General features: G+C 40.7%; 4 protein-coding genes across 5 annotated transcripts; 2 read left to right on the top strand and 2 right to left on the bottom strand.

Moving 5' to 3' along the window:
- The first annotated feature begins 2,243 nt into the window (after positions 1 to 2,243).
- Positions 2,244 to 4,014, top strand: LOC108050582 (protein FAM92A). 2 transcript variants are annotated; one of them, XM_017132314.2, is made up of 5 exons: positions 2,244 to 2,425; positions 2,477 to 2,636; positions 2,887 to 3,027; positions 3,085 to 3,558; positions 3,620 to 4,014. In XM_017132314.2, exons 1-5 carry the CDS (start codon positions 2,286 to 2,288, stop codon positions 3,893 to 3,895), a joined length of 1,191 nt encoding a protein of 396 aa, XP_016987803.1. In that variant the 5' UTR covers positions 2,244 to 2,285; the 3' UTR covers positions 3,896 to 4,014. The 2 variants fall into 2 exon arrangements, with proteins under 2 accessions (XP_016987803.1, XP_016987804.1); XM_017132315.2 differs by lacking the exons at positions 2,244 to 2,425; positions 2,477 to 2,636 and adding an exon at positions 2,753 to 2,778.
- Positions 4,015 to 5,482: 1,468 nt separating this feature from the next.
- On the bottom strand, positions 5,483 to 6,258 carry LOC108050580 (heat shock factor-binding protein 1). The gene is made up of 2 exons (XM_017132313.2): positions 6,049 to 6,258; positions 5,483 to 5,966 (listed from the first exon to the last, which is right to left on the bottom strand). Exons 1-2 carry the CDS (start codon positions 6,145 to 6,147, stop codon positions 5,805 to 5,807), a joined length of 261 nt encoding a protein of 86 aa, XP_016987802.1. The 5' UTR covers positions 6,148 to 6,258; the 3' UTR covers positions 5,483 to 5,804.
- A 369-nt stretch (positions 6,259 to 6,627) lies between these two features.
- LOC108050607 (probable tRNA (guanine(26)-N(2))-dimethyltransferase) lies at positions 6,628 to 8,906 on the top strand. The gene is made up of 4 exons (XM_017132370.2): positions 6,628 to 6,679; positions 6,734 to 7,188; positions 7,546 to 8,625; positions 8,682 to 8,906. Exons 1-4 carry the CDS (start codon positions 6,653 to 6,655, stop codon positions 8,851 to 8,853), a joined length of 1,734 nt encoding a protein of 577 aa, XP_016987859.1. The 5' UTR covers positions 6,628 to 6,652; the 3' UTR covers positions 8,854 to 8,906.
- On the bottom strand, positions 8,861 to 10,111 carry LOC108050609 (protein C1orf194). Its single transcript, XM_017132373.2, has 3 exons — positions 9,928 to 10,111; positions 9,456 to 9,871; positions 8,861 to 9,065 (listed from the first exon to the last, which is right to left on the bottom strand). Exons 1-3 carry the CDS (start codon positions 9,966 to 9,968, stop codon positions 8,944 to 8,946), a joined length of 579 nt encoding a protein of 192 aa, XP_016987862.1. The 5' UTR covers positions 9,969 to 10,111; the 3' UTR covers positions 8,861 to 8,943.
- Positions 10,112 to 11,308: the final 1,197 nt, after the last annotated feature.

Raw genomic sequence — 11,308 nt, 5'->3', positions numbered from 1 at the left:
GTCGGAGATGTCTCCTTCACTGCGTTGCACACTTTTGACCAAAATTATAATACCCTCTGCAAGGGTATAAAAACAAAACTCACGTGAGTACCTGCGGATTTAGGTACAGAAATTGTGTGCAAAATTTCAAAGCGATTCGTTTAGTAGATTTTGCAGGATCGTGTTCACCGACTTTGAAATTGCAACTTTTCAGGAGAGCGTTTTTAAAGTTTAGGACATCGAAAAATCGCATACAAAACGAGCTAACTCAACTACGTTCAACTGCCCATAACTTTGGTTTTACTCGGATGAATCTAAAATTTTAACTCAATATTCTTCAAATGTTGTGCATTCAGAAAAAAAATTTTAAAAAAAGAGGCTAAAAAAAAATTTTAATACGATACCCACCCTTAAATAATTTAATCTTAAAAAAAAATAAAATAATTATTTGAAAACAACATTTTAAAATGTTTTAAAGTCTGTTACTTTTAAGATATATTAGTACGAGTAAATGTTCAGACTAGCAATACCCGACGCGACTTTATTCGTGACTATTTATTCTTGCCCATGTATTTTAATTGCATAATTAAAACCGTCTACGAATACAATTTAAAGTATTCGAATGATAAACCACAAATTTTGTAGACTCGTTTATATTTGCACTGACTTTTACATTTACAAATTTTTATCTAATCTAATTTAATTTATTTGTTTAATTATTTAAGTCAACTCCAACTAATAGCAACTTTATTATTTTTTTGAAAGCTTTTTTAGTTGAAAAAATTAGATTATAAAGGAAGCATTTCTCTATTTTCCTTGCTGGACTAGTACCAGTCTTTTAGATACCCACCTGCCCCGTTCTATTTGCCAAAACAGTTTGAGGTGTTCGAAAATCAGAAATTCAAACCATATAGCCAAAAGCGTCAAAGAAAAATATGGTTATACTGGATGAGAATGAGGTGGAGGTATTTTGTGTATAGTAAGCGACTGAGGACGCGCGCCAGGAGACGTTCTTGGATTGACAATGAAGTTCACCTGCCCCTTCCCCTGAACCTCCCTTGGGAACCGGGTTCCTTTATACGTAGCTCTCGTCCAGATTAAAATCTCGATCGCAGCAGCTACAGCTGTTGAAGTCTTCAGTAGTCTACTCATCGTTTTCTACAACTTGTAATTCTTGTCGTCGCCCCGTGAACCGGATTCTAGTTTAACTGCACTTTCGTTGGTTTTATTCGAACTGCTATTTTTGTTTTGCTATATACAGGTTTGATTGCACTATGCCTTTAAGTGGCAGAAAAGCATTTAAAATTAATTTCCATTTTCGGTTAATTGTTCACACGACATTCTTGCGGTCGAGCTGCCAGCCAATGAATTCCCCAAAAACAAGATTTTTTTGTCAAGGCTTTTAAAATTGAGAAGAGCCAGAATAAATGAGAGACAGTCTGCCTTATTTGCAAATGCTTAACATCCGAATTTGCTTATCTTTTGATAAACTTTTGTTAATCGGTTTCTCGGAAAAATTATTGTCTATTTATATACCAATCACCAAATGCTTATAATATATAACCAATAAAACGATTCTTATTATTCTTCCAATTTACAAATCTTCAGATGTCGCGTAATAAAGCTTAATTTTCTGAAAAATACTGTGAATTTCAGTACCCCAATAAATGTTTTATTCGGGTCTCTTTAAATTTAATACAAACAAAATAAATTGTCATATATAAGTACAAACAAATGTGATTATATAGATATTCCAAACTTATATTTTATTTGTATTTTTACACACTTTTAACACTTTTACATACCAAAATTAAATTTATTAAAGGGCCGTTAGCTTTTTTTATGTTTTTTCTTTCTGTTTCTTATTTTTTCGCATGTGCAGCTTATTAGTTAGTCATGGATCTTTCCGTTTTAAATATAGCCACATGTCATGACTGACAGCAACAGGCAAAATATAACATAAAATGGTACTCTTGACCCTGACACTTTTGAAGAAGAATATTTTTCAAACTAAATACAGAAAGTTTTGTACAAACCCCAAAATTATTTTTAGACTGTTTATATTTGTTCAACAAATTAAACAAATTCGAGCCGCCATCTATGTATGCATTTTTAAAAACAACTGACAATGGCGCCATCTTCTGGGCAGTAGCTCTTAACAGAGCCGTTTGTTTAACAGCGTTTCAGCTGGATTTTAACATTAGTCAGCGTTGCCAACTGGAATTTTTACGTTGTCTTGGTAACGGTTTTCACTGGATTTTATTGTCAAAAGAAAAAATAAAGAAAATAAGCCAAACAAAGTAAATATGTTTCGCCGTGGAAAATTATCCTTTCTGAACACCAAAGACGATCGCATTAAAATAATCAACGAACGCATAAACATAACAGAACGACATTTAATGGAGATGTGTTCTTCATTTGCTTTGGTGACAAGGAAAATGGCCAAGTGGGTATCCTTAAAAGGTTGACCTAAGACTCTAGTTATGATTCCTTGCAGATACCGCGACTCCTTCGATGAGTTGGCCAAGGGTGTAAAAAGTTATGCGGACGACGAGGAAATCAACGAGAGTCTCTGTCAAGGACTGAAGAGCTTCACCAACGCAGTCACAATAATGGGCGACTATATGGACATCAATGTGCACCGTTTGGAACACAAAGTAGGGTATTTAAATAAAAAACCTGTATAAATGTATTTATTTACTATCATACATACATATACATATACATCGAACATATTTCAAAATCTTACAAAAATCATTAAAAATTTGAATTTTAAAAATTGCTAGTTAGATATTTTAGGTACTATGTATTATTATTTAATTCCCTTTTTTTGTAAATCAAATTTCAATATTAATTTGTATGTTATTATTTTATTATTATAATATAATTATTATAAATTTTGACCAGATTGTCAACGAGTTGGCGCAATTTGAGCAGCTCTGCAAGTCCACCCGGGACAATCTACGCCTCGCAGTTATTGCCCGAGATAAGGAAGTCCTGCGTCAACGCCAGATGCTGGAGCTCAAGTCAAAGTTTTCAGCCAACAATGTGTGTGAATAAAAAGGCTAAGTACTTCCATTATTATCTACCATTTTACCTTTCCAGAGTGCTGCCGATTCAGAGTTGTTTAAGGCAAAAATGGAGGTTCAGCGCACTAACAAAGAGATCGACGATATCATCGGGAATTTCGAGCAGAGGAAGTTGAGAGACTTGAAGCAGATAATCAGTGATTTTATCCTGATCTCCATGAAGCAGCACACCAAGGCTTTGGAGGTCCTTTCCGCAAGTTACTATGATATAGGAAGCATCGATGAGCGCGACGATTTCCTGGAGTTTCAGAAGCTAATGAAGACCAAGGAGGAGCCCACTCCCCGAAAAGCGGCCCTTAAGAAGGGTTTGCGATCCCAATCGATGGATAGCTTGGAGCATGAACACCTGGTCAGTCCGCTAAAGAGGCGCCAAAAATTATCCAGGAGTAGCAAGAATTTGGCAGGTGCCGGAATCAGCCACGGGAGTAAAACGGAACCCGAGGAGGAAACTGATGAGCAGGAAGAGGAGGAGGATGACGACGAAGATGAGGTAAGATCTGGGTCGATATTAGCTGGGAATGGACAACAAGAAATTTATTTATTGCTCCCAGGAAACCGACCAAAGTGGCGAGGAAGAAGAGGAATCTGGAACCGCATCAGACGATGAAAGGGAGCCCATCCAGCCGAGCAGCCAGCTCACTCCTCGCGAGAATGTGTTTGGGGCCAAGATCCGATCCGCTGCCAAAGATGCTCCAACGGCTTCGTCAAGCGCGAGTGCAACTCCTGCTCCCTCGAAACCAGCCAGGCAGACGGTCAAACATCCTTTCAAGGCGGTGGCATCCACGCATGTAAGGCTGCAGAAGCAGTTTCACGTGCCCCAGCACTAGCACGTAAATTATAAGCAAAACTAGAGCTCCTAGTCATCCAGAGGTCATATCAGTATTGCAGACTTTTTAGTCACACATTGGAAATAATAAACATAACATAATACTAAACTTACATAATAAAAAACCAAGCATAAAAAACGCTTTGCGGTAGTTATATTTATACCCTTGCAGAGGGTATTATAATTTTGGTCAAAAGTGTGCAACGCAGTGAAGGAGACATCTCCGACCCTATAAAGTATATATATTCTTGATCAGGATCACCTCCTGAGTTGATATAGCCATGTCCGTCTGTCCGTCTGTCCGTCTGTCCGTCTGTCCGTCTGTCCGTCTGTCTGTCCGTCTGTCTGTTTCTACGCGAACTAGTCTCTCAGTTTTAAAGATATCGAATTGAAACTTTGCACACACCCTTCTTTCCTTTGCACGCAGTATATAAGTCGGAACGGCCGGGATCGGCCGACTATATCCTATAGCTGCCATATAACTGATTGATCGGAAATGCCATAACTCTGCTGTTTGTTAAGTTAGGAAGTTGGAATTTTATATGGGTTTTATATTTGGCCAATCAATCCGACCTACCAAATTTCATAAAGATCGGCCGACTATATCCTATAGCTGCCATATAACTGATTGATCGGAAATGCCATAACTTTGGTGTTTGTGAAGTTAGGAAGTTGGGATTTTCTATGGGTGTTATATTTGGCCTATCAATCCGAACTACCAAATTTCATAAGGATCGGCCGACTATATCCTATAGCCACCATATAACTGATTGATCGGAAATGCCACAACTTTGGTTTTTGTTAAGTTAGGAAGTTGGGATTTTCTATGGGTTCTATTTTTAACCAATCAATCCAACCTATCAAATTTCATAAGGATCGGCCGACTATATCCTATAGCTGCCATATAACTGAACGATTGGAAATGCCATAACTTTGGTGTTTTTAAAGTTAGGAAGTTGGGATTTTTTATGAGTATTAAGATTGCATCATATGAATAATTTTGGAGAATATAATTTACAGAATATTCTGCAAGGGTATATCAACTTCGGCTCCGCCCGAAGTTAGCTTTTCTTTCTTGTTTTTTCTCAAAAACCTCGTCCAAATTTTACTACTATACGCACTTCCAAATGGTTTCTTTGATCACATATATTTTTGTGTTGATATTTTTAACTTTTTTAAATTATCTGCACACATATATTTTCAAATCCGCCCACTTTTTTTTGGTAGGAAGTCATGTACTATGTATCGTTTGCCCAGGCTATTCGATTTCTATAAGCAAAGTATTGAAAATGCAATTCAAGCCTTTGCTGGATAGTATACTTAATAAATCCCCACTTTACCTGAATATAGGTAGTAGTCAACGCTGATTTGCATATACTTTTAATGGTCACGGCTCACGATTTGAATTATTTGTTCCAGATAAACAAGAATGTATATATGCATAACATAACTAATCAAGCGGAAATGACATTTCTCTCCCCTTTCCCATACTAACGCCCTAACTCCGCAGACGAGAAGGCAGAATTCGGGAGCAGGTCGCCTGGTAACCGTTGTTAAATCGAAGTCCTGAACCCCCCGAAAACAGGGATTTTACAATTCTCAAATTTTTAATTAATACATATAAACTAAACGGCAATAATTCAAAATTATTAGCCCTTGCTCACAAAAGAATTACTTTACTTAAATTATGATGCCCCCATGTGGGAGAAACTTAGAACTATGCAATAAACGGATGAGCAAATGTGGGGTTTTTAGAGCAACTGGGTGCGAGGGAGATTAAATGAATGTGAGAGCCTGGAATTGTAAATTTGATTCGGGTGACTGGGTGCCAGGTGTTCGATGTATGTATCTTATGGTATTGGGATGCACTTTTTAGATGGGCGTGTCCGGACGACGCGATTCTACGGGTCTCATTTCTCCGGGCCCTGGCCCTCAATCCCAGCCTGGTTCATCAGGTCCGCGATGCTCTTCTCCAGATCGTCGATGCGGTTGCCCATGTCGTCGATGCGCGTGATAATCTGGTCGGACATCGTCTGAAACTTGTCCTGAACGTTCTGCAACAGATTTTGTACCTGATAACAGGAGGCGGATTTTACTGGGTGCTCATTTTGGGTCTCTATTTACTGGGTGGTTCCCGGATCGGGTATTACTCACGTAAATGGTCAGCTCCTGCATATTCTTTGGGTCCGCATTGCTGTTCAGAGAGTAGTTCTGGTCCAGATCGCTGTCCATCTCGTTGCGCAGTTCGGTCATTCTTTGGATTCTTTGTGGCGCTGTATAAAAGTACAAAATTCTTATCTCTTCTAGATGCTTTGCTTCTGTTTGCGGCTGCGGCTGCTTCACTTCTGCAAATTAATTTCTTTATCAAGCAAAGGGGTGGACTACGGCCCGATAAATGTGTCGATATATCCGGTGATGGCAATTTGGCTAGTGCAAAATGATTCGGTCTATTCATTTCCATGTTTGATGGCGGTTTACAAAATATTCTTAATTTAATCAATATATTATCTACCATTTTTGTAAATTCCATTTTCTTTTTGTTGTGCACAAAATTTGTTTAAAATTATTCAATTCAAAGAGTTAGATAGACTTTTAGGCCAATACATTTTTATTTCCGAAAAAACTATTTTTTAAGCAATTAGTACATTTTTATAGCTAGATAGCTATAGCTTTATTGGTTACATGGCGTTTTTCAGCACTACCAAAGCTATCGCGTTGTCCAACACAGCCCCACGTGGATGATTTTTATCACCTTTAAATGGAAGTCGACGAGGAAAAACCGCAGGTTGTTAAGAAGAACCCCTGAAGTAAAGCATTTTAACTAACCATTTCACTGCAGATTATTGCGGAGAACCCCAATGAGAGCGTTATACGAGAACGCAACGCGGAGATCGTTTCTGGCGGCAATGTTTTCTACAATCCTGTCCAGGAATTTAATCGAGATCTGAGCATCTCCGTTCTGAATGTTTACTACCGGAGATTAACTAAAGAAAGAATCGAAAAGGCGCAAAAAAAACAGCGGAAGAAGGTGAAAGAGGAGGATCAAGAAAAACCCTCTCCGGTTTCCGAGGATCCACCCACTTATGAGGCAGGTACTCGCTATGAGGATGGTCTGCGGATTCTGGAGGCCCTGGCAGCCACTGGCTTGCGGAGCATCCGCTATGCCCAGGAAATCGCTGGAGTACGCCAGATCGTGGCCAACGATCTTTCTCGCCAGGCGGTGGAGTCCATCAAAACGAATGTGCGGCACAACAAGGTGGAGGAGCTGATCGAACCCAGTCATTCGGATGCCATGTAAGTGCATTATAAAGTCACATAGATGTATTTATCCAAGTAGAAATCCTTTGAAATCCTCAAGATATTCAGTCCGAAGTTACAAAAGTCCTCATCTTACGCGCCAAAAAAGAAAGGGTAGTAAGATTGGTGAAATTTTATCAAAATATGTTTCTTAGTACATGTATCTTAATTGAACACCTATTCAATTTAACATTTCAATATTAACAGATAGATAATTATTATATGTATATATCGTAAAGGGAAGAGTTCTCATTGTAGTAATCCGATGGGGCATCTCCCTCTAAGAATCCTAAAACTGAAAGTTCTGGGGCAAACCTTTTTCAATTACTGTATCTAATAGTATGTCTCTTACAGGACCCTTATGTATCTTTCGACACAACAAGAGAAGCGCTTTGATGCCGTGGACCTGGATCCCTACGGATGTCCAAATCGCTTCCTGGACGGAGCTATGCAGTGTCTAGTGGATGGGGGACTGCTCCTAGTGACCGCCACCGACATGGCTGTTCTGGCCGGTAATGCTCCGGAGGCGTGCTATGTGAAGTACGGGTCTGTGCCGCTGCGGATGAAGTGTTGCCACGAGATGGCATTACGCATCCTGCTTCACTGCATCGAGAGCCATGCGAATAGGCACGGCAAATATATCGAACCTTTGCTGAGTATCTCAGCGGACTTTTACGTCCGGATATTTGTTCGAGTCTACGCCGGACAAGCTCAGTGCAAGCTGTCGATGAGCAAGCAGTCTTGGATATACCAGTGCACGGGGTGCGAGACCTTCACGCTGCAACCCTTGGGCACAACTAAGCCGAATCCCACGGCTGGAAATCCCCATCAGCTGAAGTACGGCATACCCACTGGTCCGGCGGTCAATTCTCAGTGCGAGCATTGCGGCCACAGGCACCACCTGGGTGGACCCATTTGGTCAGCTCCGATACATAACCCGGAATTTGTCCAGGATCTGTTGAGTGCCGTCCAGGAGACGTCGTTGCAGTCCCTGGGCACCCAAAGGAGAATCGTTGGAGTGCTTTCCATGGTCCAGGAGGAGTTACAGGATGTTCCCCTGTACTATACACCTGACAAACTGTGCTGCGTGCTCAAGCTAGAGATTGTGCCCATGCTGAAGTTCAGGTCTGCTATTCTCCATGCGGGCTATCGAGTCTCTTACTCGCATGCCTCGAAGAATTCCCTGAAAACTAATGCGCCACCAGCTGTGCTGTGGGACATTCTGCGCAGCTGGAGCAAGCGGCATCCGGTGAATCCCGAGCGGATGATTCCCGGTACTCCTCTGGAGGCCATACTTTCGAAGAAAGCCACAGCGGACTACGAGTTTGATGAACTTCACCCGGAGGCCAACCCGAAGAGCCGTAAATCGGCATTATCACGTTTCCAGGAGAATCCTACTCCGCATTGGGGACCAGGAACCAGGGCCACAATCATGTAAGCCACATACTTGAGCCATTCATTTCCACTTTTTAAACACCCGCCCGTTTTAGGATTGGTGACAACAAACTGCCAAAGAGCTACCGTAACCAGAACAAGAAGCAGCGTCACAAAACATCGCAACAGCAAGCGGAGGAGGACCAAAAAGATGCCCCACAAGCGGTGGAAGATGAGGGTGATGCGGCTCATGTGGCCAAGCAGCCCAAGCTGGAGGCGTCTGCGTGACGACTGCTTCTGTGTTACAAATTTATTGCCAATAATGTTTGTAAAATCCAAAACACGAAACTCTTTTTTTCTGGGAAAATCTTCGCAGTATTAATAGCGGAAGAAATTGCCGTCGGAGGTCTGGCGCGAAAATCCGTTGTTGATCAGCTGGTTATGGACGCCGCTACAAATTAGCTTCACACTATGCGGGTGGATCTTTTCCTTACAGCCGCCTGGAATTAAATCAAATTGATTATAAAAATAGTTGACCAGTACAGTAGATACCATATTTAAACTAGATCTAGAACTAAGATCTTTAAAGGCCTTGACCTAAAGTTTGATGTATATTTTTCTATTACCATTTTTACTGCCTCTCTTAATAATATATTTGGAATAAACTTTTAAGACATTGCCTTTGGTAGTACATTTTTCAGAAAAACATACCTTTGTCACTTTTTTTTTTTGGTCTATGGAACTTAGAATCGGCTTAATTCTTATTTGAAAACTTTACAAAACTAATGTGTTTTGTATTCTATATTCTTATAAAAATAGTTTTTAGGCTAGTTAAAATCTCGTAAATATCTTTTGAAGTTAAAAAATTAGTTTTTAAAGGACCCCCTTACCAATGCGAAGTGGATGACCTAGCACGTCTTCCTGCTTGCGGCGAATGAAACGCGTGTTGCGCAACACCCGGAATGACTTGAACTGGGCCCCGATTTCCTTAGCCGCCCCGGAAGCCGACCAGCTGCTTATTGCTCGGCACGTCTCTCGCTGCATGACGTAGTCTACTTTGTCCGGAAAGGCTTCCCGCGTGTGGTCGTAGCGCGACTGCAGCGAGAAGTCCAGAGTGTCCTTTGGAACGTTTGGATTGGCCCGGTAGCGTTTGCTCGAGCGCACCGAATTCATAGTCTGGTGATAAAAGAGCCGCTGATACGGCTCCAGGTGGCCATGCCAGGTGCCCGGGTTCAAGTGCGGTTCCGGCGGCGGTGGCTCCGGGAAGGAACACACATAGGTGCCCTCCGTTTGCAGTTCTGGCTGCCTAAGAACTCAAAACAATACTTATCCGACCTTAAAAAAATCATGAATTAAGCTCACCAGGAAACATTTTTAACCTGCACAGTGTCGTACTGAATCATCTTAAGGAGGAATCTATTTAATTTTGGGCGAACCTGAGGTAAAATGATGGACTGGTTTCAGAACAACTTGGATTTGTGATTTGCCTTCGGTTTCCCGGCAACTGTTTTGTCAATAAAACACACGATTGCCATGTTTTTGGTGCCAATGGAAACGGCCTTAAAACTTTAAGCAATTTGTTATAAGCCCGAGTTATAGTCATTAAAAAGAAATGGGGGAAATTGGTTATGGCAGACCAATTTCTTCTTTGGTATATCGAAACCACATCCTAGAAAATATATTTCTTTAATTTGTATTTTCTCTTCATTTTGTAAATAAATAATTGAGCAAATTGGTAATATTGTTTTTACGCTAGCTCTAAGCGGTTTAAGACTGCAAGTTATTCCAATAAATTATAGTTGGACACATAATTTAAAATTTTGTTTTGTTTTAGTTAAGGTTGGATACAAGTGTGCACAAGCAGTCTACACAATGCCAGTATCGTACTTTTAAATTAAAAAACGCTTTCGAAAATATCATAGTTTAGACAACCAAGTATCTGAGCAAAGCTAAAAAATAAATACATTTGTTTAAGCTGCCCCGCTCTTTTTTTCTAAGTTATCTGAAAATGAAACCATTTTCCAAATAAAAAATCAATGTTTAGGTACAATTTAAATGAAATTACATTTTATTGAATCGTTTTTTCAGCTGCAATAAAAAAGTTAGTTTTTAGACTCACCCAATTTAGCAGTTCCTTAAAGAAATCCATCGAGATCGAGTGATGATTGGAAGTCCCAACTCCGAAATGCATTGCAACATCGGCATGACTCTGCTGGAAATGTTTTTTCGCCTAAACTCAAAAGGGACGCCCACCAACATACAGGAAACCACCAATAACGCCAACCAGCAACAAATCGAGACGAGATGAGACGAGACGAGAGAAGAAGTGACGGGAAACAGGAAACTATGAGTGACTGCTGCTCCCAGCTCCCAAGCTGGAGAATCGCAGAATCTGGAGCTGTGGCAGCGTCTAACAGGAAACAGGAAGCTGCAACTGCAACATCAGCGGCACCAGCAACGAGCGACAGCAGCAGCAACAGCAACGTGCGACAGCAACAGCATCTGCAGCAGCAGCAACAGCAGCCATGCGATGTCCGCTCCCGGGAGGAAGGAGTTGTAGCTTAGATGATGCGCTGCTGCTGATCATCCCTCGCGATTTAAACACAATCTTATCTGAACCGCAACAACTGCCACACACCAATTGCCTGCATGTATATAATAAACGTGTGGGAGAAGCTTGTTAATAAGTTTGTCGTTAAAAGGTACAAAGAACGGAAACGAGCAACACAAACGCAATCGAATC

This window comes from Drosophila rhopaloa, unplaced genomic scaffold (genome assembly GCF_018152115.1).
Source record: "Drosophila rhopaloa isolate 14029-0021.01 unplaced genomic scaffold, ASM1815211v1 contig_2, whole genome shotgun sequence".
NCBI lineage: Eukaryota > Metazoa > Arthropoda > Insecta > Diptera > Drosophilidae > Drosophila > Drosophila rhopaloa.
The sequence above is the reverse complement of the archived record's forward strand: the minus strand, read 5'-3'. Positions and strand labels throughout refer to the sequence as shown.